Raw genomic sequence first — 26,556 nt, 5'->3', positions numbered from 1 at the left:
TACTTCCCTTTCTATGGGGGAAGTTGGCAGGGCCGATTTGAGGTAACGGTGAGGAGGCATCACTTCTAATTCCAGCTTTTATCCCTGAGACACAATCTGTATAGCCCAGGGATCCACCCGTGAGCGAACCCACTGGTGGCTGAAATGTCGGAGACACGCCCCCACCGCTCCTGGCTCCACCCGTGGAGCCCCAGCATCATGAAGTGGATTTAGTGGAAGCCGGGTAGGACTTCTGTTCCTGGGAACTAGCTGTAAGGTGCAGATTTTTTCCTCTACCCCTGCCTCTGGCAAAAAAGGAAGCACCTTCTTGCTTCTTTGCGAGCGAAAGGACTGCATTTGGTAATACGGTGCTTTCTTAGGTTGTGAGGGAATATATGGCAAAAAGTTTGACTTCCCAGCAGTAGTTGTGGAAACCATGTCCGAGAGACCGTCCCCAAACAATTCCTCACCCTTGTAAGGTAACACCTCCATGTGTTTTTTGGAGTCGGCATCACCTGTCCATTGCAGAGTCCACAGGACCCTCCTGGCAGCAATTGACATTGCATTAATTCTAGAGCCCAGTAGGCAAATGTCCCTCTGGGCATCCCTCATATATAGGACAGTGTCTTTTATATGCCCCAGGGTCAGTAAAATGGTATCCTTGTCTAAGGTATCCAGCTCCTCAGACAGATTATCTGTCCATGCTGCTACAGCACTACACATCCAGACTTCAGGATACCTTCCTGCTTTCTATCCACAGGATCCTTTAGGGCAGCCGTATCCTGTGACGGCAGGGCCACCTTCTTAGATAAGCGTGTCAGAGTTTTATCTACCCTAGGGGAGGATTCCCAGCGCACCCTGTCCGCTGGCGGGAAAGGATACGCCATAAGTAACCTTTTGGAAATCAGGACTTTTTTAACAGGGGAATTCCACGCTCTTTCACATAATTCATTCAACTCACGTGAAGGGGGAAAAGTCACTTCTTGCTTTTTCTCCCCATACATATAAACCCTCTTGACAGGGACAGGGTTTTCCTCTGAAATGTGTAAAACATCCTTCATTCCTATAATCATGTAGCGGATGGCTTTAGTAATTTTAGGCTGCAATTTTGCATCATTGTCATCGACACTGGAGTCAGAATCCGTGTCGATATCTGTGTCAACCATTTTGGATAGTGGGCGCTTCTGAGACCCTGAGGGCCTCTGCGCTGTAGGATCAGGCATGGTCTGAGACCCTGACTGTCCCAAAGCATCAGCTTTATCCAACCTTTTATGTAAGGAGTTTACATTATCATTTAACACCTTCCACATATCCATCCAATCAGGTGTCGGCCCCGTCGGGGGCGACACCACATTTGTTTGCACTTGTTCTGCCTCCACGTATCCTTCCTCATCAAATATGTCGACATAGGTGTACCGACACACCGCACACATACAGGGAACGCTCTGACTGAGGACAGGACCCCACAAAGGCTTTTGGGGAGACAGAGAGAGAGTATGCCAGCACACACCCCAGCGCTATATAACCCAGGAACTTAGTGTTTACCCAGTAGCTGCTGTATTATGATTAATGCGCCTAAATTTATGTGCCCCCCCCCCCTCTCTTTTTTACCCTTCTACCGTGATTCTGCAGGGGAGAGCCTGGGGAGCTTCCTCTCAGCGGAGCTGTGGAAGGAAAATGGCGCTGGTGAGTGCTGAGGAAGAAGGCCCTGCCCCCTCAGCGGCGGGTTTCTGTCCCGCGATTTTGTGTAAAAATACTGGCGGGGGCTCATGCATATATACAGTGCCCAGCTGTGTATATGCAGCTTTTGCCAGGAGGTATCAATTGCTGCCCAGGGCGCCCGCCCCTGCGCCCTACAGTGACCGGAGTGTGTGGGTTAGTGTGGGCGCAATGGCGCACAGCTGCAGTGCTGTGCGCTACCTCATATGAAGACAGGAGTCTTCTGCCGCCGATTTTGACGTCTTCTTGCTTCACCCGCTGGCTTCCGTCTTCTGGCTCTGCGAGGGGGACGGCGGCGCGGCTCCGGAAACGGACGACAAGGTCAGGTCCTGTGTTCGATCCCTCGGGAGCTAATGGTGTCCAGTAGCCTAAGAAGCGCAACCTAGCCGCAGTTAGTATGTTTGCTTCTCTCCCCTCAGTCCCACGTAGCAGAGAGTCTGTTGCCAGCAGAAGCTCTCTGAAAAGAAAAAATCTAACTAAAATACTTTCTTATTAGCAAGCTCAGGAGAGCTCACTAAAAGCACCCAGCTCTGTCCGGGCACATATTCTAACTGGAGGAGGGGCATAGAGGGAGGAGCCAGTGCACACCAGATAGTACTAAATCTTTCTTTAGAGTGCCCAGTCTCCTGCGGAGCCCGTCTATTCCCCATGGTCCTTACGGAGTCCCCAGCATCCACTAGGACGTCAGAGAAAATTTATATAAACTACTAAATAAGTGTCCTGACGGGGGGGCGTGGCCTGGCTAGCAAGCCGAGAAGAGGTGAAGTGTGTGTGCTTCTGTAGGTTTGGGCCTTCTATCACCTATAAAATATACTTCACAGGTCACCACACACCTCTAAACGAGTATACCGGCTCCCTGTTCCAGCTAGTACCAGAGGGTGTCGGTTGCGGAGCCGGGGAGCCCTTGTCAGGGCTCCTGCAGGTTGCGGCCTTCCCCTCCATAAGAAGCCGGGGTCTGTGGTGCGGCCTCCCACCCCACCGGAAGTGAGGCTGATCGGGACTGCCGTCCGGGAAGACCGGGAAGACGAGCCCATACGCCGGACCGACGGAAAGCGATATCCTCAGCAGCCATCGGGACCGTGTGACCTGCATGATCCCTGCAGCAGCCATCGGGATCGTGTGCGGAGGCGGCTCAGTACGGTGGGTGAGTCCCCCCCTTACCGGTGCACACCAGCGCAGCATCGGGGCTCTTCCCTCCCTCTCCCCGCAGCCCGTGCCTATACCGCTTCACCTGCTGTAACCTGCTCCGTGCCGCGGACCCGAGAAGCGGTCCCCGGAGCTCCCGCGAGACACGGCCTAGCGGCGGGCCTCAGACCGGGACCTCGATTGCGGGGCCGGACCCGCGGATAGATTTTGCGGCCTCTGACACCGCTCCTGATTGCTCGGCTGGCGGCTACATACCTAGAAGAGGCCCTATTACCTCTACCTCTTCATCGCACCGAACACAAAATAGTGCCGCACGGCAAGAGTGCGTGAAGCCCGGCGGCCATCTTGAAAACGCCGCTGGGGGATTGGGTTCCCAGCACCCCTCAGAACCCCCGCCTAGACCCCCGTGCCCAGTACCTCGGCACTGCTGCTCACTACGCCAAATTGTGAGGGGGGAAAACCTGATGTGCAGCGACCACTTCACCCTGCAATTGCCCTCTCTCCTTTAATATACCCTACCAAGGCTAAATTGTGCTCCCACGGGCTGGTGCTACCTCGGAGGGGCTATAATACCCTACAAGACGAGACCTCTCAAAGCCCACCGCGGGAGCCCTCCCTTTCCCCCTCACATATAACAGCTACGGGGCCTTGGGTGACCCTAACGGACATCTCGGCCTCCAGAGGATTCCAACTTTTCTGTGGGCCGGGAGCATACACCCACTGCGTTGGGGCCTGATTAACACCTACACATCATAGTGCACCGGACTGAACCTTCCTGATCACCATCTGTGAAACGTCTATCATGTGATCTCGATACGTTATGCACCCGATCCCGTGTGTGACTCTAATGCTATAGGAGCTACCCCGCCCAGGTGTTGACTACCATATTACCTCACGTCTTTCTGCCACTATGCCTAAAGGGGGTAAAAAATCGAACACCCACAACCTGGTGGGCTACTTCAAGAATTCTGCTCCACCGTCCACCAGGAAAACTTCCTTGACTCCTCCTGCTTCAGCGACGTCTGATCGAGACTCAGATGAAGACTCTTCCTCCACCCCCGCTACAAAAGCGGACGTCGCCCTTCTCCTGTCCGAAATGCGCAATATTAAAAAATCAATACGTGCGGAGGTACAGGAGGCTATCTCAGGTCTGAAAACAGACGTGGACAGTCTGGGCTCCAGGGTCGATGCTATCGAACGGAAACAAGAGGAGCTTATCGCTTTCCAACAAGAATCAGAACAGGAGATAACCCAAATGCGTACAGACGTTATGCTATTAGCGGATAAACAAGAAGATTTGGACAACAGAGGGCGTCGGAACAATCTTAGAATCCGTAACGTCCCCGAGACGGTGGAACAAAACCACCTCACGGACTATCTACTCCGCCTCTTCCGCTCACTTGCTCCCTCCATCCCGGATGACATGCTACTCCTTGACAGGGCTCACAGGGCCCTACGTCCTAGATCCCAAGATGCTAAAATACCGAGAGACGTAATCCTGCGTTTTCACTACTTTGTGGTCAAAGACCAAGTTTACGCGAAAGCCCGGAGGTCCTCGACTATCCATTTTGAAGGCTCTGATCTCGCGATCTTCCAGGACCTGTCGCCAGTCACGTTAAATAGAAGGAGGGAGCTAAAGGACATAACCAAAACCCTGAGAGACAACAACATCAGATATAGGTGGGGCTTCCCTTTTGCCCTCCAAGTCAAGGCAGATGGCAAATTCCTCTCCGCCAGATCCCCCGACGAGGCCCTTCAGCTTCTCCACCGACTGAACATCTCCGGCCCCCAGACCACTCCTCAAAGCTCTCTACCAGTCAACACCTCCCCTTCCCTCACAGCCCCATCCCCAAATTGGACCACCGTCGGAACTACTTCTCATGCCTCTCTAGATACATGATCCAACATTAGTGGTTCTTCCTACAAGGACTTGACGATTGTATTAGCCTTCTAAAGGTCCTTAGGGTATCTCTTTGAGCCATGTTGAGATCCCCGAAGGGCGTGGGGCCCTCGGGCTAGTTACGGTTAACCGTTTATTGCCTTACTAAGTTTACCGTGTGGGGGCCGGGTCGGGCCCTCGGGGCCGGGGCTCTATGCGGGCGGCCGCGTGGGCTCCGGTCCCGGGTGACCCGACTGATTCGGGCCCTCTCTATCTATTTCAACCGAGTTTTACTGTTACTACAGTTGTTATGTGATTACCATGCCAAGTTTTACCCTTACCCCATCGCCTCTGCTCCCCTCCCCCCCCCCCCCCCTATAGCTCCCTTAGCATACTAATGGCAATGTGTAAATTTTAACCGAGTTTGTTCACACACGGGACCCGGTCCCCTCTCTGAGCTGCTAGGTCCATCCACCCCCCGCTCGACCCTCAGGGTCGACGTCGGACGAACTGGACCTGCGGGTCTATTTCCTCCTTGGGTCCGACCAGCGAGAATGGATTTGATTTGTCTTCTAGTTATTGGTACTAATTCATGCCTGTTCCTCATCTGTTCTCCTACTCTTTCTCCCCATCTTTTTCTGTCCTTCTCCCCCTCTCTTTCCTCAGTCTCTTTCAGGGTTCCGCTGATGCGCTGCCACGTGAAGAGAGCTCCGCTCCTATACCATGGTTCTTAGAATAGTTACTCTGAACACGAAAGGTTTGAATAGCCCACGTAAGCGTTCTCTTTTATTTCAATCCCTTAAACAACTGAGAGGCGACATCGTATTTCTACAGGAGACCCACTTTACCGGTAAGTCACATCCAGAACTTAGGTCAAAATCCTTCCCAAACACTTTCCATGCTTGCGACCCCATACGCAAGAAGAAGGGGGTCTCAGTACTCTTTGCTAGACACTTGGATTTCATCCCCTCTGAAATACTGAGGGACCCTGAAGGTAGATACCTGCTTCTAGTGGGGCTGTTAAATGGGTCCCCCTACACATTCTTAAATATTTATGCCCCAAACCAACTTCAGGCCCCTTTCTTCCACTCCCTAAATAACCTCTTAGCCCTGCACAGACGGGGTAACGTGGTACTGGGGGGGGACTTTAATGTGACTCTGGACAGTGCCCTAGACAGATCGAAACCCCTGCCCAGATCTATGCGCCCCTCTCACACGCGTAACGCAGCTGCTCTGAACCTTCTACTATCACATCACCTTCTTTTCGACGCATGGAGAGTGAAGGAACCGAATGCTAAGGACTACACATACTATTCCCCCATATATGATGTTTACACAAGATTGGACATGATTTTTCTGAGCTCAGAGCCCGCTCAATGTATCCTTGACACCTCCATTCATCCTAACACGTGGTCGGACCACGGACCGGTCACTGTGGATGTCCCAGGTCCGCATCCTCCCGGCCGCTACCATGTGTGGAGGTTAAACGATAGACTCCTTCTTAACCCCCAAACGAAAGCCCATTTAGCCACCGAAATCTCCCATTATTTTGAGACAAACATATCTCCGTCGGTTAACCCGATGTTATTATGGGATGCTCACAAGGCGGTAATACGGGGTTGCCTGATCAATGCCTCATCTTATAATAAGAAGGCCAGATCCGGACGCATTCGGGAGCTTTCGGACCTGGTAACTTCCCTCTCACTGACACACAAACAAACAGGGTCCGAAGCAGACCTTTCTTCCCTGTCTGCGGCCAGGGGTGAACTGAATATGTTACTGATGGCAAAGGTGGAAACCAGCTTAAAATGGCTCAATCAATTCTTTTATGAAAAAGGGGATAAGGCAGATCGGCTCTTAGCCTCTAGGCTTCGGGCTAAACTCGCAAGGAACAACGTAATGTCTATCCAGTCATCCTCTGGTAAGAAAACAAATGACCCCAAACATATCACTGACACTTTTTCCCGCTTCTACGAGAAGTTGTATAATGCCCATGGGACCACTCAGTCAAGCCCGGACTTTCTTGGGGCCATTCGCACCTTCCTGTCTCACTGCCACCTGCCTACTCTGAGCTCATCGGTCTCCGCCTAACTGAACTCAAAGATATCCGACAAAGAAATTGCCACCGTTGTCAAATCCCTAAAACTTAACAAGGCCCCTGGTCCAGACGGCTTCACGGCCGCCTATTACAAATCTTTTCTCCCCCAACTGGCGCCCCACCTCTCAACCCTCTTCAATGCCGTCTTACAGGGAGCCTCTTTTTCCAAATCGGCTCTGGAGGCTAAGATTATAGTTATTCCCAAAGATGGCAAAGACACATCCAACTGTGCGAACTACAGACCTATCTCGCTACTTAATACGGATATCAAGATCTACGCAAAAATCTTAGCCCTCCGACTGAATGTCTTACCCCACCTGGTCCATAATGACCAGGTGGGATTTATCCCTGGCCGCCAAGCCCGAGACAACACGAGACGTGTTGTTAGTCTGGCTCACTACATCAACCTAACACGTACTCCTGCTCTCTTGGTCTCTCTGGACGCGGAGAAAGCATTTGACAGGATAGGGTGGCCCTTCATGTTCGAAACCCTTGCTCACTTTGGCTTTCAGGGGGAATTTCTTGCAGGGATTCAGGCCTTGTACACGAATCCCTCCGCCAGGGTTTCCGTGAATGGAGTGCAGTCAGACCCTTTGGACATCTCCAACGGTCAAAAAAAGGGGGTTTGTGGGAGCCGCACCGGTCTAGCAACAATTTTTGTACGAAAAGTAATCTGAGTAATGTCCTCTGAGAAACTGAATTTTATGTTATAGAATTGCTTCAGATTAAGGTAACTGTGCATATAAGATGGTATATCTTCTAAGGTGCACTAAATATAGTTACCATTCAGTGGTGCTCCCATGAGTCAAAAAATATATTGAGAAAAATACCAAAAAAGAAATGGAAAAAGAAGTAGACTCTTGTTTGGAAGCACTCTAACTCAGAGGAACTAAGTTGTGTACATGTCTTAGGCTGGTAAAATCATGATTTTATTGAATTACTATTAAAATATAGAATTATCGGAGTTCAAAACTAGTTCTGTGTGATTCAAGACTATGTGCAAAAATATCTATGTCAATTTAATGGATAATTAGCGAAAATTGCTTATAATATAATGTAAGCCGGACAAACTTTAGAATTCACAAAAAAAGGGTGGGACACCTACTAGTCTCAATGGTGTCTGTCAGATTAATATATATGAATATAATATATGACCATCATTCATACTGCAAAAATCCCAAATGGAAAAAGTAGTTGCAGGGAATTAAATCATGGGTCATATGAATCCGAGTACCCATCTGTGACTTAGACTTGGGCAGCAAAATTTATTTTCAGTACAAGGATGTTCCAAGGTGGTCTCCCATCAGAGTACTGGTCCGGCCCTCCACTGCTTAACTTCCAAGATCGGAAGAGATTGGGCATCTCCAGTGGGGTATGTCCGCAATTTCTTAAGCTAGCCCTTACATGTGTCACTTTGTATTAGAAATGAAATCGTTCATATTTTCAACAAGAAAAATGAAAAAGGGGGACAGACACACATTTAGACGGCAGGCTCAAAAAGTGCAGATTGGATATGACAATTATATGGCAAGAAAGTATCAAAGCCATAAATATCCAATCACAGTGAATTCTTCCTTATTTGTATTGTACTATACACCAGTTAATTGAAATAGATAGAGAGGGCCCGAATCAGTCGGGTCACCCGGGACCTGAGCCCACGCGGCCGCCCGCATAGAGCCCCGGCCCCGAGGGCCCGACCCGGCCCCCACACGGTAAACTTAGTAAGGCAATAAACGGTTAACCGTAACTAGCCCGAGGGCCCCACGCCCTTCGGGGATCTCAACATGGCTCAAAGAGATACCCTAAGGACCTTTAGAAGGCTAATACAATCGTCAAGTCCTTGTAGGAAGAACCACTAATGTTGGATCATGTATCTAGAGAGGCATGAGAAGTAGATCCGACGGTGGTCCAATTTGGGGATGGGGCTGTGAGGGAAGGGGAGGTGTTGACTGGTAGAGAGCTTTGAGGAGTGGTCTGGGGGCCGGAGATGTTCAGTCGGTGGAGAAGCTGAAGGGCCTCGTCGGGGGATCTGGCGGAGAGGAATTTGCCATCTGCCTTGACTTGGAGGGCAAAAGGGAAGCCCCACCTATATCTGATGTTGTTGTCTCTCAGGGTTTTGGTTATGTCCTTTAGCTCCCTCCTTCTATTTAACGTGACTGGCGACAGGTCCTGGAAGATCGCGAGATCAGAGCCTTCAAAATGGATAGTCGAGGACCTCCGGGCTTTCGCGTAAACTTGGTCTTTGACCACAAAGTAGTGAAAACGCAGGATTACGTCTCTCGGTATTTTAGCATCTTGGGATCTAGGACGTAGGGCCCTGTGAGCCCTGTCAAGGAGTAGCATGTCATCCGGGATGGAGGGAGCAAGTGAGCGGAAGAGGCGGAGTAGATAGTCCGTGAGGTGGTTTTGTTCCACCGTCTCGGGGACGTTACGGATTCTAAGATTGTTCCGACGCCCTCTGTTGTCCAAATCTTCTTGTTTATCCGCTAATAGCATAACGTCTGTACGCATTTGGGTTATCTCCTGTTCTGATTCTTGTTGGAAAGCGATAAGCTCCTCTTGTTTCCGTTCGATAGCATCGACCCTGGAGCCCAGACTGTCCACATCTGTTTTCAGACCTGAGATAGCCTCCTGTACCTCCGCACGTATTGATTTTTTAATATTGCGCATTTCGGACAGGAGAAGGGCGACGTCCGCTTTTGTAGCGGGGGTGGAGGAAGAGTCTTCATCTGAGTCTCGATCAGACGTCGCTGAAGCAGGAGGAGTCGAGGAAGTTTTCCTGGTGGACGGTGGAGCAGAATTCTTGAAGTAGCCCACCAGGTTGTGGGTGTTCGATTTTTTACCCCCTTTAGGCATAGTGGCAGAAAGACGTGAGGTAATATGGTAGTCCACACCTGGGCGGGGTAGCTCCTATAGCATTAGAGTCACACACGGGATCGGGTGCATAACGTATCGAGATCACATGATAGACGTTTCACAGATGGTGATCAGGAAGGTTCAGTCGGGTGCACTATGATGTGTAGGTGTTAATCAGGCCCCAACGCAGTGGGTGTATGCTCCCGGCCCACGGAAAAGTTGGAATCCTCTGGAGGCCGAGATGTCCGTTAGGGTCACCCAAGGCCCCGTAGCTGTTATATGTGAGGGGGAAAGGGAGGGCTCCCGCGGTGGGCTTTGAGAGGTCTCGTCTTGTAGGGTATTATAGCCCCTCCGAGGTAGCACCAGCCCGTGGGAGCACAATTTAGCCTTGGTAGGGTATATTAAAGGAGAGAGGGCAATTGCAGGGTGAAGTGGTCGCTGCACATCAGGTTTTCCCCCCTCACAATTTGGCGTAGTGAGCAGCAGTGCCGAGGTACTGGGCACGGGGGTCTAGGCGGGGGTTCTGAGGGGTGCTGGGAACCCAATCCCCCAGCGGCGTTTTCAAGATGGCCGCCGGGCTTCACGCACTCTTGCCGTGTGGCACTATTTTGTGTTCGGTGCGATGAAGAGGTAGAGGTAATAGGGCCTCTTCTAGGTATGTAGCCGCCAGCCGAGCAATCAGGAGCGGTGTCAGAGGCCGCAAAATCTATCCGCGGATCCGGCCCCGCAATCGAGGTCCCGGTCTGAGGCCCACCGCTAGGCCGTGTCTCGCGGGAGCTCCGGGGACCGCTTCTCGGGTCCGCGGCACGGAGCAGGTTACAGCAGGTGAAGCGGTATAGGCACGGGCTGCGGGGAGAGGGAGGGAAGAGCCCCGATGCTGCGCTGGTGTGCACCGGTAAGGGGGGGACTCACCCACCGTACTGAGCCGCCTCCGCACACGATCCCGATGGCTGCTGCAGGGATCATGCAGGTCACACGGTCCCGATGGCTGCTGAGGATATCGCTTTCCGTCGGTCCGGCGTATGGGCTCGTCTTCCCGGTCTTCCCGGACGGCAGTCCCGATCAGCCTCACTTCCGGTGGGGTGGGAGGCCGCACCACAGACCCCGGCTTCTTATGGAGGGGAAGGCCGCAACCTGCAGGAGCCCTGACAAGGGCTCCCCGGCTCCGCAACCGACACCCTCTGGTACTAGCTGGAACAGGGAGCCGGTATACTCATTTAGAGGTGTGTGGTGACCTGTGAAGTATATTTTATAGGTGATAGAAGGCCCAAACCTACAGGAGCACACACACTTCACCTCTTCTCGGCTTGCTAGCCAGGCCACGCCCCCCCCGTCAGGACACTTATTTAGTAGTTTATATAAATTTTCTCTGACGTCCTAGTGGATGCTGGGGACTCCGTAAGGACCATGGGGAATAGACGGGCTCCGCAGGAGACTGGGCACTCTAAAGAAAGATTTAGTACTATCTGGTGTGCACTGGCTCCTCCCTCTATGCCCCTCCTCCAGTTAGAATATGTGCCCGGACAGAGCTGGGTGCTTTTAGTGAGCTCTCCTGAGCTTGCTAATAAGAAAGTATTTTAGTTAGATTTTTTCTTTTCAGAGAGCTTCTGCTGGCAACAGACTCTCTGCTACGTGGGACTGAGGGGAGAGAAGCAAACATACTAACTGCGGCTAGGTTGCGCTTCTTAGGCTACTGGACACCATTAGCTCCCGAGGGATCGAACACAGGACCTGACCTTGTCGTCCGTTTCCGGAGCCGCGCCGCCGTCCCCCTCGCAGAGCCAGAAGACGGAAGCCAGCGGGTGAAGCAAGAAGACGTCAAAATCGGCGGCAGAAGACTCCTGTCTTCATATGAGGTAGCGCACAGCACTGCAGCTATGCGCCATTGCGCCCATACTAACCCACACACTCCGGTCACTGTAGGGCGCAGGGGCGGGCGCCCTGGGCAGCAATTGATACCTCCTGGCAAAAGCTGCATATACACAGCTGGGCACTGTATATATGCATGAGCCCCCGCCAGTATTTTTACACAAAATCGCGGGACAGAAACCCGCCGCTGAGGGGGGGGGGGGGCTTCTTCCTCAGCACTCACCAGCGCCATTTTCCTTCCACAGCTCCGCTGAGAGGAAGCTCCCCAGGCTCTCCCCTGCAGAATCACGGTAGAAGGGTAAAAAAGAGAGGGGGGGGGGGGGGGGGGGGCCACATAAATTTAGGCGCATTAATCATAATACAGCAGCTACTGGGTAAACACTAAGTTCCTGGGTTATATAGCGCTGGGGTGTGTGCTGGCATACTCTCTCTCTGTCTCCCCAAAAGCCTTTGTGGGGTCCTGTCCTCAGTCAGAGCGTTCCCTGTATGTGTGCGGTGTGTCGGTACGCCTGTGTCGACATATTTGATGAGGAAGGATACGTGGAGGCAGAACAAGTGCAAACAAATGTGGTGTCGCCCCCGACGGGGCCGACACCTGATTGGATGGATATGTGGAAGGTGTTAAATGATAATGTAAACTCCTTACATAAAAGGTTGGATAAAGCTGATGCTTTGGGACAGTCAGGGTCTCAGACCATGCCTGATCCTACAGCGCAGAGGCCCTCAGGGTCTCAGAAGCGCCCACTATCCAAAATGGTTGACACAGATATCGACACGGATTCTGACTCCAGTGTCGATGACAATGATGCAAAATTGCAGCCTAAAATTACTAAAGCCATCCGCTACATGATTATAGGAATGAAGGATGTTTTACACATTTCAGAGGAAAACCCTGTCCCTGTCAAGAGGGTTTATATGTATGGGGAGAAAAAGCAAGAAGTGACTTTTCCCCCTTCACGTGAGTTGAATGAATTATGTGAAAGAGCGTGGAATTCCCCTGTTAAAAAAGTCCTGATTTCCAAAAGGTTACTTATGGCGTATCCTTTCCCGCCAGCGGACAGGGTGCGCTGGGAATCCTCCCCTAGGGTAGATAAAACTCTGACACGCTTATCTAAGAAGGTGGCCCTGCCGTCACAGGATACGGCTGCCCTAAAGGATCCTGTGGATAGAAAGCAGGAAGGTATCCTGAAGTCTGGATGTGTAGTGCTGTTGCAGCATGGACAGATAATCTGTCTGAGGAGCTGGATACCTTAGACAAGGATACCATTTTACTGACCCTGGGGCATATAAAAGACACTGTCCTATATATGAGGGATGCCCAGAGGGACATTTGCCTACTGGGCTCTAGAATTAATGCAATGTCAATTGCTGCCAGGAGGGTCCTGTGGACTCTGCAATGGACAGGTGATGCCGACTCCAAAAAACACATGGAGGTGTTACCTTACAAGGGTGAGGAATTGTTTGGGGACGGTCTCTCGGACATGGTTTCCACAACTACTGCTGGGAAGTCAAACTTTTTGCCATATATTCCCTCACAACCTAAGAAAGCACCGTATTACCAAATGCAGTCCTTTCGCTCGCAAAGAAGCAAGAAGGTGCTTCCTTTTTTGCCAGAGGCAGGGGTAGAGGAAAAAATCTGCACCTTACAGCTAGTTCCCAGGAACAGAAGTCCTACCCGGCTTCCACTAAATCCACTGCATGATGCTGGGGCTCCACAGGTGGAGCCAGGAGCGGAGGGGGCGCGTCTCCGACATTTCAGCCACCAGTGAGTTCGCTCACAGGTGGATCCCTGGGCTATACAGATTGTGTCTCAGGGATAAAAGCTGGAATTAGAAGTGTTGCCTCCTCACCGTTACCTCAAATCGGCCCTGCCAACTTCCCCCATAGAAAGGGAAGTAGTGGTAGCGGCAATTCACAAGCTGTTTCTCCAGCAGGTGGTGGTAAAGGTTCCCCTTCTTCAACAGGGGAAGGGATACTATTCCACAATGTTTGTGGTACCGAAACCGGACGGTTCGGTTAGACCCATATTAAATTTAAAGTCCGTGAACATTTATCTGAAAAGATTCAAGTTCAAAATGGAATCGCTCAGAGCAGTCATTGCAAGCCTGGAAGAGGGGGATTGCTTACTTGCATGTCCCCATTTATCCGCTTCATCAGGAGTACCTCAGATTTGTGGTACAGTACTGTCATTACCAATCCCAGACGTTGCCGCTTGGGCTCTCCACGGCACAGAGAATATTTACCAAGGTAATGGCAGAAATGATGGTGATCCTGAGAAAGCAAGGAGTCACAGTTATCCCATACTTGGACCATCTCATAAAGGCGAGGTCCAGAGAGCAGTTGCTGATCAGCGTAGAGCGCACTCAGGAAGTGTTGCGACAGCACGGCTGGATTCTGAATATCCCAAAGTCGCAGCTGATTCCTACGACGCGTCTGCCCTTTCTGGGCATGATTCTGGACACAGCCCAGAAGAAGGTGTTTCTCCCGGTGGAGAAGGCTCAAGAGCTGGTAACTCTAATCAGAGGCCTCTTTAATCCGAAACAGGTGTCGGTGCATCACTGCACGCGAGTCCTGGGAAAGATGGTGGCATCGTACGAAGCCATTCCCTTCGGCAGGTTCCACGCGAGGATCTTTTAATGGGATCTGTTGGACAAATGGTCCGGATCGCATCTTCAGATGCATCGGCTGATCACCCTGTCCCCCAGGGCCAAGGTGTCTCTTCTGTGGTGGCTACAGAGTGCTCACCTTCTCAAGGGCCGCAGGATCGGCATACAGGACTGGGTCCTGGTGACCACGGAGGCGAGCCTCCGAAGTTGGGGGGCAGTCACTCAAGGAAAAAACTTCTAAGGGTTGTGGTCAAGTCAGGAGGCTTGTCTGCACATAAATATCCTGGAACTAAGGGCCATATACAATGCCCTGAGTCAAGCGGAGCCCCTGCTTTGCAACCAACCGGTGCTGATTCAGTCAGACAACATCACCGCGGTGGCTCATGTAAACTGCCAGGGCGGCACAAGAAGCAGAGTCGCGATGGCGGAAGCTACAAGGATTCTCCGGTGGGCGGAGAATCACGTGCAAGCACTGTCAGCAGTGTTCATTCCGGGAGTGGACAACTGGCAGGCAGACTTCCTCAGCAGGCACGACCTCCACCCGGAGAGTGGGGACTTCATCAAGAAGTCTTTGCGCAGATTGTAGGTCGGTGGGAACTGCCACAGGTAGACATGATGGCATCCCGCCTCAACAAAAAACTACAAAGATAGTGCGCCAGGTCAAGAGACCCTCAGGCGATAGCTGTAGACGCACTGGTAACACCATGGGTGTTCCAGTCGGTCTATGTGTTACCTCCTCTTCCTCTCATACCCAAGGTGCTGAGAATCGTAAGAAGAAGAGGAGTGAGGACAATACTCATTGTTCCGGATTGGCCAAGAAGGACTTGGTACCCGGAACTGCAAGAAATGCTCACAGAGGATCCATGGCCTCTGCCTCTCAGACAGGACCTGTTGCAGTAGGGACCCTGGCTGTTCCAAGACTTACCGCGGCTGCGTTTGACAGCATGGCGGTTGAACACCGGATCCTAGCGGAAAAAGGCATTCCGGATGAAGTTATTCCTACGCTGATAAAGGCTAGGAAGGACGTGACAGCAAAGCATTATCACCGCATATGGCGAAAATATGTTGCTTGGTGTGAGGCCAGGAAGGCCCCTACAGAGTAATTCCAGCTGGGCAGGTTTCTGCACTTTCTACAGTCTGGAGTGACTATGGGCTTGAAGTTGGGATCCATAAAGGTCCAGATTTCGGCCCTATCTATTTTCTTTCAAAAGGAACTGGCTTCTCTTCCTGAAGTTCAGACGTTTGTTAAGGGAGTGCTGCATATTCAGCCCCCTTTTGTGCCACCAGTGGCACCTTGGGATCTCAACGTGGTGTTGGGTTTCCTTAAATCCCACTGGTTTGAGCCACTTAAGACCGTGGAGCTGAAGTATCTCACGTGGAAAGTGGTCATGCTATTGGCCTTAGCTTCGACTAGGCGTGTGTCAGAATTGGCGGCTTTGTCGTGTAAAAGCCCCAGTCTGGTTTTCCATATGGATAGGGCAGAATTACGGACTCATCCACAATTTCTGCCAAAGGTGGTGTCATCTTATCATTTGAACCAACCTATAGTGGTGCCTGCGACTGCTAGTGACTTGGAGGATTCCAAGTTGCTTGACGTAGTCAGGGCTTTGAAGATTTATGTAGCCAGGACGGCTGGTGTCAGAAAAACTGACTCGCTGTTTATCCTGTATGCCCCCAACAAGCTGGGTGCTCCTGCTTCAAAGCAAACCATTGCCCGCTGGATTTGTAACACGATTCAGCAGGCTCATTCTGCGGCTGGATTGCCGCATCCACAATCAGTGAAAGCCCATTCCACAAGGAAGGTGGGCTCTTCTCCGGCGGCTGCCCGAGGGGTCTTGGCATTACAGCTTTGCCGAGCTGCTACTTGGTCGGGTTCAAACACATTTGCAAAATTCTACAAGTTTGATACCCTTGCTGAGGAGGACCTTGTGTTTGCCCATTCGGTCCTGCAGAGTCATCCGCACTCTCCCGCCCGTTTGGGAGCTTTGGTATAATCCCCATGGTCCTTACGGAGTCCCCAGCATCCACTAGGACGTCAGAGAAAATAAGATTTTACTTACCGGTAAATCTATTTCTCGTAGTCCGTAGTGGATGCTGGGCGCCCGTCCCTAGTGCAAACTTTCTGCAATACGTGTATATAGTTATTGCTTAATAAAGGGTTATGTTATGTTGGCATCCATTGTTTGATGCCCTGTTGTTGTTCATACTGTTGACTGGATATCACAAGTTATACGGTGTGATTGGTGTGGCTGGTATGAGTCTTACCCGGGATTCCAAAATCCTTTCCTTATAATGTTTGCTCTTCCGGGCACAGTTTCCTTAACTGAGGTCTGGAGGAGGGGCATAGAGGAAGGAGCCAGTGCACACCAGATAGTACTAAATCTTTCTTTAGAGTGCCCAGTCTCCTGCGGAGCCCAAAATTGAATACAAAAGATTGGCGCTCTACAGTACACACACTATATCTAGTTGGATTCAGACGGCTGCTCACCAGTTGTGGGCGGGCTGCCCCAACAATGGATCAAAATGAATGTGAAAAAAGAAAAAATGGGAGCGCAGGATGAATCCAATAAGTATTTTTTATTAAAATATGGTTATATCAACCACATAAAAGTACAGTGCATGAACTAGCCTAAAAATAATTAACAATTAATAATGTATAAATATATTGTCAAAGTCAGAAAAATGTTTCTATACACATTGCCATATTTGCACCTCACCTTGGTACGCGCTGCGCATGCGTGCGCTTTCCCGTGAAGGCGCATACCCGCTACTGTGTGCACTCGCTCGCACTCGGTATGCGTATTTGCGGTAAGGGGTATGTAGTCATAGCGTGCGACTCATTCGTTACACATTTTCATAATTAATGTAGTTTATAGATCATGATCCCTTTGATAGTTTCTGAAAGTTTGGTTAATATAGAATGTCCCTGAACGGAGGAATCCCTCTTTGTATTGTACGAAGGGTCTAACAGGAGTCATACAGCAGTGTTTGGTACCCATCGGAAGAGTATTCAATTAACAATATTCCGGTGTTGGTTTGGAGCGTATTAATCGCTCGTGCGGATAGTTATGGACATAAGAAGTTTATGTCCATTTCTATTATTTACTCATACTCAGGTATGCGGCGGGAAACCCAGTTTCCCACCCACCTGAGCTGTTGGAAATCGTCACAGCCCACCTGTATGAATCAACCTATGACCTTTTGTTATGATGCAGGGCCGAATTCCTTCGTCCAATGGACAATGGGATTGTAGGGACTATGAGATTGCATTGTGTGTGGGGCATAAATAGGCAGGCCGACCATATCCAACTTCACTCTCATCAACGGTTTTCTTGCTGATAATCGGGAGCTGGATATCGAGGCGCATGCGATCATACCCTTTGTGCGTAAGTTTCTCTCCGTAATCATTGTCTTACTGTGAGCCAATTTCTCTCATCTCTCTCCATTTCTCTCTCTCTCTCCCTTCTCTTTTCTCTCACATCTCCACTAGACTAGTATTATATTGTATTAGATAGTATTGTATTTTGGTTAGGAAGTATCTGTTATATTGTAGTGTATCATTTGTACTGTTATTCTCTTTTACAAGTATATTAGATATAATACAGTTAATAGGCTTTGGACCCTAAACCAGTATCTGTGTATTTCCTATAGTTTTAAGTGTTCACATGAGCGTCGGAGACGCTCAAGCAGCTTTGTAGTTAATCAGGTTACACAAGGTTGCACTTACACCCTGTATTCACATTAAGGTATTCTGTGTATTTCATTGATAAAAGGTATAGCGTTGTGAGCGTCTGCGCCGCTGGTGATCTCCTCGTGGTCTCGAGCGTCCGCTACGCCATAGCGAATCATTACTCTAGTCATAGCCAATAACGTGCTGTCCTGTGATCACTGGGCCGTGAGCGAACGTGACGCTTGAGCGTCTCGCCCACAGCTGAGCGATCGTTACGCAACTAGCGTACCCTTACGGTACTTCTTAAGTAAACAGCGTACAGTGTTCTTAGACTTCATTAAGGGTTGTTTATACGACAAAAGAATTTAGCATTGTCAATTGGGGGCTCGTCCTGTCCTTCTCATATCTGCACTAGGTAGATCAGCAGACATTATCCCCCAGCAAAGGGTGGGAGGTTGTCTCGCAGTGCTGACGGGATAAGCGTCTGCTTCGCTTAGATAAAGAGTGCTGAAGGAATCCGGGAACCGGAAGTAAGAACAAAACGCTTGGGTCTTTTAAAACTGTTTATTTTTCTTCTGTCTTGCGTATATACGCACGCATACATATACATATATATCTGCATTTCTTTTCCATCTGTGTATTTTATTTTTCGTATATCACTATCCTGTTTGCCAGTTTTTTAGTTGATAGAAAGTGCTAAAGGAGATTTGCTGTTGTTTCATAGTAGAGGTAATAGTTAAAGTATAGACCAACACACGGCTTGTCTGGGAGATAAGGCAGTCAGTGTGGTGTGCGGTAGATGATCAGGGATCATCTACATTGATAAAAGTAGAAATTGTGTTACGGTGGATCTTTGTTTTGCGTACACGTGTCTCTAACAAAGACTAGCGTACGCAATCCAAAGGCAGACGCACGCAGCGTACATTACGCAACGTAGCGTCCGGTTACGCCCACGTAGCTCAAGTTGTGATAAGGCGATAAGTAACGCACAGCGGTAGATAACGCGACGCGGTAAATAACGCAAATCTATTTTTGGAAAATCTGAAATTTAGTTTAACAGATCCTGCTCCTAATTGGTAACACAGCTGGGCTAAAGAAAAATTTCTGCGCAGAAATAGATATAGAAACGAAAGTGTACATGTGTTGAGTGAGTGTGTTTTTATCACATAAGTTTATATAACTTAGAGGTTGAACCAAAAAGAAATCGGGTACTCGTAAAGGACATACGTGTAAGTGACATATACGGTGGCTAGGGAGGCATCCTTGGTTAAATAATATTTGAGCATTAGAGTATAGCGGACCACAAGGTAACAAGACCAGGAGGTCACAAACAAGACCAGGAGGTCATAAGGGACAAGAAGGTCCGCTATAAAGGTACAAGAAGCACAACCCCGGGGGTTGGTGCTAAAACCCATATAGGCCATTGGAAGCTCTGGCTGAAGGAATTCGCAGCCGCAATTGTCGATTCCATTAATCTCTCAGTACATAACAGGTAGTGCTTGTGTACTGAGCGATTGTACCGCACGTAATTGTGTGCAGTAGTTAGTAATTTGACCTAATACCATTAGAGTAAAGTGGTCACAAACGCTATTTGTACATTCTGACGTGATTTGTGTAATTTTTTATTTTTTGAAGGGAAGTTCGCTGGTCACTCAGGAACTATCTAACAACCCCACCTTTACTGGAAAGAGTAAGTGTCCTTCGGGTAACCCTCATACGTTCCAGTAAACAGAAGGTTTTTTTTGGTAGGGCCCTGTATCGAGTACGCCAGCACCATATCGGTGTGATCAGGTCGTATTGGTCGAGGTGGGCGAGTGAGTGGGGTACTCGGTAAACCGCCACCGCCGGCCTATTTTGAATAATTTGGTTTGCTGTAAGGGTTCGCTGAAGACCGTGATATAAAGATCAAAGGAGTAGTAAGCAACACCTGCAGATTATGGGGGCCAATTGTTCAGGTAGGGGGCGATCAACCTCGGTTCGGGTTGATTCAGAGAACCGACCAGTCGGGTCGGCAAGGTACATCATGTGTGAAAAATACGGAAGTCACACAGAGGTTTTATGTGATGAATGGGAGAGAATGACTGAACAAGACAGGGAGAAATTCCCAAGAATAGGTAGCTTCAGTCCAGAAGTGTTACAAAATTTAAGGAGGAGGTTATGTCTCATAAAATCAACAAAGAGACGAATTCAGCATCATGATTATTTACAGTTATGGCACCAGGAGGGTGAGATACAGAGAGGTTTGGCTCTGGCGGCGGGGGCTGGCCCTAACAGAAAATTGATTGCCACAGCCCCGCCACCACCATACATAGCAGGAGAGAAGTTGATTGCGGAGAGAAACGCACTGGGTTGTAAAACACAAACACTTAGTAACCCTGTAAATGTTAATGATGTTAACCAAGTAACTCATGCAAGTATTAACCCGTACAAGTTGTACCCTGTCTTGAACTTTCCTCAGGAGTGTGATCAAGAAGACGATTCAGCAACAATTTCAGCTCTCTCTCTCGCAGCCACCATAGCAGAGACCACAGTAGGCACAGCAACACCCACGAGATTAGCGAAGGCCCCTAGCGGAGGGATAGGTGAGGTCGTGTCAACGGGTAAGTACGGCACCATGCACTACACTGAAACAATTGTACCACAACAAGCTGTAGAATCTACACAGGAAGAGGCTGTTAGAATTGCTCCTGTAAGGGTAATAGCAGTTCCCAATGGAAAAACAGATGTGTCTGGAGCCACTCCCATAAGGAACATTGCCATGTACACTCCATTTTCCCGAATGGAATTAAGAACAATAGTGTCCGAATTTCCTGACCCCAGGAAAGACTTAGTTGCTAGCCAAAAATACATCAGGGATCTAGGTAACACTGTAGAACCTAACAACAAGGATTGGCAGATACTGCTAAGAGCTTGTTTACCTTCCAATGTCGACTCAGCTCAATTCTTAGTTGACTGTGCATTGGATAAAGATGTACCGCTTACAGACGTGTACAACAAGGATAATGTAAAAAGGATAAATTTACAGCTAAAGGAGTATTTCCCAGCCGTCGTTAAATGGAACAAGATATTCTCCATTAGACAAAAAGAGTCCGAAACGGCAGCAGAATATTTCCACCGGGCACTATTAGAAATGGCAAAGTACACTGGAATAGAAGACATTAGGACCAACCCAAACCATCAAGACGTAGCAGTATCTGTACTGATGGATGGTTTAAAGGAAACATTAAAGACTAGGGTTCAGACCACGCAACCATGTTGGCGAGGTCTGTCGGTGTCCACATTGAGAGAGGCTGCTATTGATCACGACAGAAACATCACTAGACACAGGGAGTCGCAAAGTGATAAGTTGATGTCAGTAAGTATACAGGCGCTGACCACAAGGCAGCCTGCGTATGTACCACCGAATCCTGTGGGTAAGTCAAGTGTAATAACATGTTTTTCTTGTAACAAACAGGGACACTATGCACGAGACTGTAGAACAAAGAGTGTACAAAGATCTTTTCAACCCCCTAGACAACGACACGACACACGACATTGGGAGCAGGGTCCACAGAGGCGGAGTTTTGAGCCACATACAGGAGAAACAAAAAGATACCCCCCGAACAGAGATTGGCATGCCTCTGGTAGTTCCCAGCTAACTCCCTCACAAGTAGTTGCTGCCAGCGGGATTCAGGGAGGTCAGCATACCCAATAGGGGTGTGGCCATACCTGTAATCTGCAGCCAGTTAAATTGATTGCCAGTCTTGGAAGTGAACCAGAGATTGCAATCAACGTAGCTGGTAAAACTTTAAATTTTCTTGTAGACACAGGGGCGGCCAAGTCAGTGATAAATTCGACAGTGGGCATGAGAACCACTGGTAGGACGGTTCCAGCCATGGGAGTAACAGGAGTAGTCCAGCACTACCCTGTTAGCAAACCAGCCGAGATTACAATAGGGCCTTTGCATACCAAGCATTCCTTTTTGCTGGCTGCATCTGCACCAACCAATCTCCTGGGTAGAGACCTACTATGTAAAATGGGGTGCGTCATTTATTGTACTTCTGAAGGTGTATTCTTGGATATACCCGAGAATCACGCTCAGGAAGTGCGAGACATGTTAGACTCCCCATCAAAATTAATGTCACACACCATTATGACAAATAGGAATCCATCCCAAATAGAAGAGATGACATCTCAGATACCAGAGTCACTTTGGACAAAAGATGGACAGGACACTGGATTAATGGCAAACGTAGCTCCAGTAGTTGTACAAGTAAAAGATGGTAGGATAGCTCCAAAAATCCCACAGTATCCTCTGAAGCCAGAGGTGGAGTTAGGAGTTTTCCCAGTAATAGAGCGCTTGCTACAACAGGGCATTCTAGTAAGAACGTCCAGCACAGCAAATAGTCCCATCTTCCCTGTTAAAAAGAGTGGGGGGAGGGGTTACAGGCTAGTGCAGGATCTAAGGGGGATTAACAAAATAGTTGAGAGTCAGTTCCCCGTAGTGCCTAATCCAGCTGTCATCCTAATGCAAATTCCTCCCACTGCCAAATTTTTCACTGTTATTGACCTCTGCTCCGCATTCTTTTCGGTACCTCTGCACCCTGACAGCCAATATTTGTTTGCATTTACATACAGAGGAGTCCAATACACGTGGACTCGATTACCCCAAGGTTTCATAGATAGTCCAAGTATATTTTCTCAGGCTTTGCATGATTGTTTACAGTCTTTCCAACCGGAGAGTGGATCAGTATTGATACAGTATGTGGATGATTTACTGCTGTGTTCAGATTCGCTGGAAGCTTCCCTGAAGGATACGAAACAGCTCCTGTTTCATCTTTCAGACACAGGACATAAGGTTTCCAAAGACAAGTTGCAATTATGCCAAACTAAGGTAAAATATTTGGGACACTGTCTAACACAAGGACTGAGACACCTGACCGCTGATAGAATCCAAGCCATTAGAGACATGACACTGCCACAAACCCAGCAACAGATCAGGACGTTTTTAGGAATGTGTGGGTATTGCCGTAATTGGATCCCAGGGTTTTCCATATTGGCGTTACCTTTGCAGGAAATGGTCTCTTCAAACAAACCTGATCGGATTTCGCATACAGACGAATCCGAAACAGCATTTGAGAGACTTAAGCAATGCCTAACGCAGGCACCAGCACTAGGTATGCCAGACTATGGGAAACCCTTTGAACTATACGGAACAGAAAGTGCTGGGTGCGCAGCAGGTGTACTAACCCAAAAGCACGGTGACGCCAGCAGGCCAGTTGCATACTACAGCGCTCAGCTAGACACGGTAGCGCGATCCCTCCCCACATGCTTGCGTAGCGTTGCGGCGATAGCATTGCTAGTGACAAAAAGCGAAGATGTCGTGCTAGGCCACAACCTCACAATCCATACACCACATGCGGTATCTGCCTTATTGAATTCTGCCCAAACCAGACACGTCTCATCAGCAAGGTTTACAAGATGGGAATTGGCATTAATGGCCCCAGTAAACATCACCATAAGGAGATGCAGTGCATTAAATCCTGCAACATTTCTCCCAGGTGTGCCTGGTCAGACACAAAGGGTGGAAGGTGAGAGTGATGGGGAAGGAGGATTTAATACAAAGGAAGATACACATGATTGTATGGAATATTTGACCCAAAATTTTACCGCAAGGCCTGACATTAGTGACAATCCACTGGAAGATGCAGAACTCACGTTCTACACTGACGGTAGTTGTCATAGACAGTCAGACTCGGGAGACTTGTGTACTGGATACGCAGTCGTAAATGACCAAGACACCATAGAAGCGGAACCGCTAGGCCCACCTCACTCAGCCCAGGTTGCTGAACTGGTCGCCCTAACCAGAGCATGTGAATTGGCTAAGGGTAAGTCAGCCAATATCTACACCGATTCTAGATACGCCTTCGGGGTAGTACATGATTTCGGAGCCCTATGGCGCCTCAGAAATTTCATGACGGCAGCTGGTACACCGATAGCGCATGCAGCTTATATAAAAAGGCTTCTAACAGCGATACAGGAACCCGACAGAGTGGCTGTTATCAAATGTAAAGCACATACATATAGCCAAGACCCAGTATCACTTGGTAACAGCCGAGCAGACGAAGCCGCAAAGCTTGCAGCTGCTACCCCCATACAGACAGACACCACACAATTGATGGTATTTAATACCATCAACACACAGAAGTTGTGTGAGATGCAGAATTTGTGTTCCACACAGGAAAGAGCAGTCTGGAAGGCAAAGGGATATGGCCAGGAGTCCTCAGGGCTCTGGACGGATGGACATGGTAAACCAGTGGCCCCCAGAGCATATCTTCCATGCCTGGCTGAAGCAGCTCATGGGTTGACTCATCTAGGCAAGGAGGGAATGTGCAAATTGGTAAGAGCATACTGGTGCGCCCCAGGATTCTCCTCTCATGCGGGTAAAAGAGCAATGTCATGCCTTACCTGTCTGAGAAAGAATATTGGAAAAGCAATACCTACAGAACCATCCCATATCCCACCTGCCGGCGGCCCTTTCCAGGTAATACAAATTGACTTTATTCAATTACCCCCATGTCGAAATTTGAAATATGTACTTGTCTGTATAGATGTTTTCTCGAATTGGGTCGAAGCATTTCCAGCAGCTACAAATACCGCTATGTTTACAGCTAAGAAAATTGTACAGGAATTTGTATGTAGATATGGTATCCCTAGGATAATCGAAAGTGATAGGGGTACCCATTTTACAGGTGATGTCTTTCAAGGAATGTGTAAATTAATGGGTATTGATAGCAAGCTGCACACTCCGTACCGTCCACAGGCGAGTGCGAAGGTCGAAAGAGTGAACAGCACTATTAAAAATAAATTGAGTAAAGTAATGGCAGAGACAGGATTGACATGGCCAGAAGCTTTACCCATTGTTTTGTATAGCATCAGAACCACTCCCAGGTCCCCTCTTAACCTGTCCCCTTTTGAAATTCTGTTTGGTCGACAACCGCATGTCATGATTAACCCTCAGGATGATTTGAAATGTAACAATGAAGTAACTGTAAAATACTTGATTAACATGAGTAAGCAGTTGAGGAATCAAAATGATAATCTGAAGTTGGTGATTCCTGATTTACCAGATAGTAATTGTCATGACATTGAACCTGGGGATTATGTAATGATACGAAATTTTCTACGCTCAGGTTGTCTTATTGATAGATGGAAAGGACCATACCAGGTCTTACTGACTAGCACCACAGCATTGAAGGTTGCTGAGAGAGAGACTTGGGTCCATTCATCCCACTGCAAGAAGGTTGCTGATCCAGAGAAGTCCCGTGATAAGGAACAGACGGTAGAGGTTGTATCACTGGAGTGTCTGTTCCAGGAGGAATGAGGCGGCACCTGAGCCTTGAAGATCGAAAGCAGCTGTAGACTCCCTTCTCCCTTTTATTGTTTTTCTCCACTTCCCATCCCCTCTTCCTTGAAATTTCTTTTTCCCCCTTCTCATTTCTCTCCATTTCCTCCTCAAAGATGGACTTGCCCCAAGAGACTGTGATCCGGATTTTGATGTTAACTATGATGTTGACCAGAGCAGTCTGTTCCGGCGAGAGTACCATGGAGGTCGAGAGAGGTTCTGGAATGGGTTCCGATTATGATGATGGAGGCATAGTTTTCCAAGATCAACCAAACCAACAAGTAAAGGCGAGTATCAGAAAACGATCCGATAGAAGAAATTGTGATGGATTGTTAGCTGAAGAAAACTGTATCTGTAGGCTCTGTGACAATTTGATTGAGGATGGGTGCATAAAGAAATGCCAATCCAGTTTTAATATCCATATGGACCGGCATCCATTGAGTGACTATCACTCCTTAGTGGGTAACGTATTAAACCAAACAGATTGTTGGGTATGCTCTCAAGTACCTCAGGGTCATAGCAAATCAGGGCTAGTACCATTTCCTTTAACGTTAGGGGAGGTACTTGAGCTAAGTGGTGGGAGACCGGTGGACCGGAGGTTTAACATCTCCAGCCCTCCTAGTTTGAAGCTCCACCAATACCATGTGGATAGGTCCCTCTTATGTTTTAATATCTCCAATCCCCGTAAGCCGGGAAATTGGGAAGTGTCATGGAGCAACCTTACCATGACCTTCTCACACAGAGCAGATAGAATGCCTACAGATACAGAGCTTGTACGCCACATAGCCAGTAGAGGAAAATCTTTCCGGTATCGATATACCTTAGGAAATAAGATTACTAGAGTTGGAGAAGTATCACCAGGATACTGTGCACATATCGTACAAACTGATACGTGCATTAAGCAGATGGAAGAATTAGGGTCAGGAGATTTCACCTGGAAGGTTTGTAACATGGTCATGTCCTTCTCCGTCCCATATGTTCTCCCCGATGACGCATATTTCATATGCGGGAGAAAGGCGTACAAGTGGCTTGCCCCAAACTCTGAAGGATTGTGTTATATTGGAAAAGTATTGCCTGAAGTGATGACTGTTACACATGACAAAATGAAGGACATACACCGTGGTGCCCAAGCTCCTTATACTCACACTCATTACGAGCACCGAGTTAAAAGACAACTGTCAGAAAGGTTAGAGCATCCGGCCTCTGATCTTATCCATGAATCTACCGGGATTCAGGTTCTGGTAGCGTTAGATTTCACTCGTACCGCTCGAGGAATGATGAATTATAGATACATTTCCGCACTCGCCAATTTGTTAGATAATATCACCGAAATGTATGATGACACGTTTA

At 48.7% G+C, this 26,556-nt stretch overlaps 1 protein-coding gene and 1 pseudogene across 1 annotated transcript in view; both read right to left on the bottom strand.

Annotated features, from left to right (window-relative positions):
* Positions 1–26,556, bottom strand: part of LOC134983363 (uncharacterized) — a 163,209-nt gene that overhangs the window by 7,525 nt on the left and 129,128 nt on the right. The window contains exons 5-8 of the mRNA XM_063949067.1: positions 10,594–10,788; positions 8,724–9,731; positions 4,329–4,444; positions 3,829–3,931 (exon numbers count right to left, since the gene is read on the bottom strand). Of these exons, the coding sequence (XP_063805137.1) occupies positions 3,829–3,931; positions 4,329–4,444; positions 8,724–9,731; positions 10,594–10,788 (1,422 nt within the window). The remainder of the gene's footprint in view (positions 1–3,828; positions 3,932–4,328; positions 4,445–8,723; positions 9,732–10,593; positions 10,789–26,556) is intronic.
* Positions 8,088–8,207, bottom strand: LOC134983373 (5S ribosomal RNA; annotated as a pseudogene).

This window comes from Pseudophryne corroboree (genome assembly GCF_028390025.1).
Source record: "Pseudophryne corroboree isolate aPseCor3 chromosome 3 unlocalized genomic scaffold, aPseCor3.hap2 SUPER_3_unloc_13, whole genome shotgun sequence".
NCBI lineage: Eukaryota > Metazoa > Chordata > Amphibia > Anura > Myobatrachidae > Pseudophryne > Pseudophryne corroboree.
The sequence above is the reverse complement of the archived record's forward strand: the minus strand, read 5'-3'. Positions and strand labels throughout refer to the sequence as shown.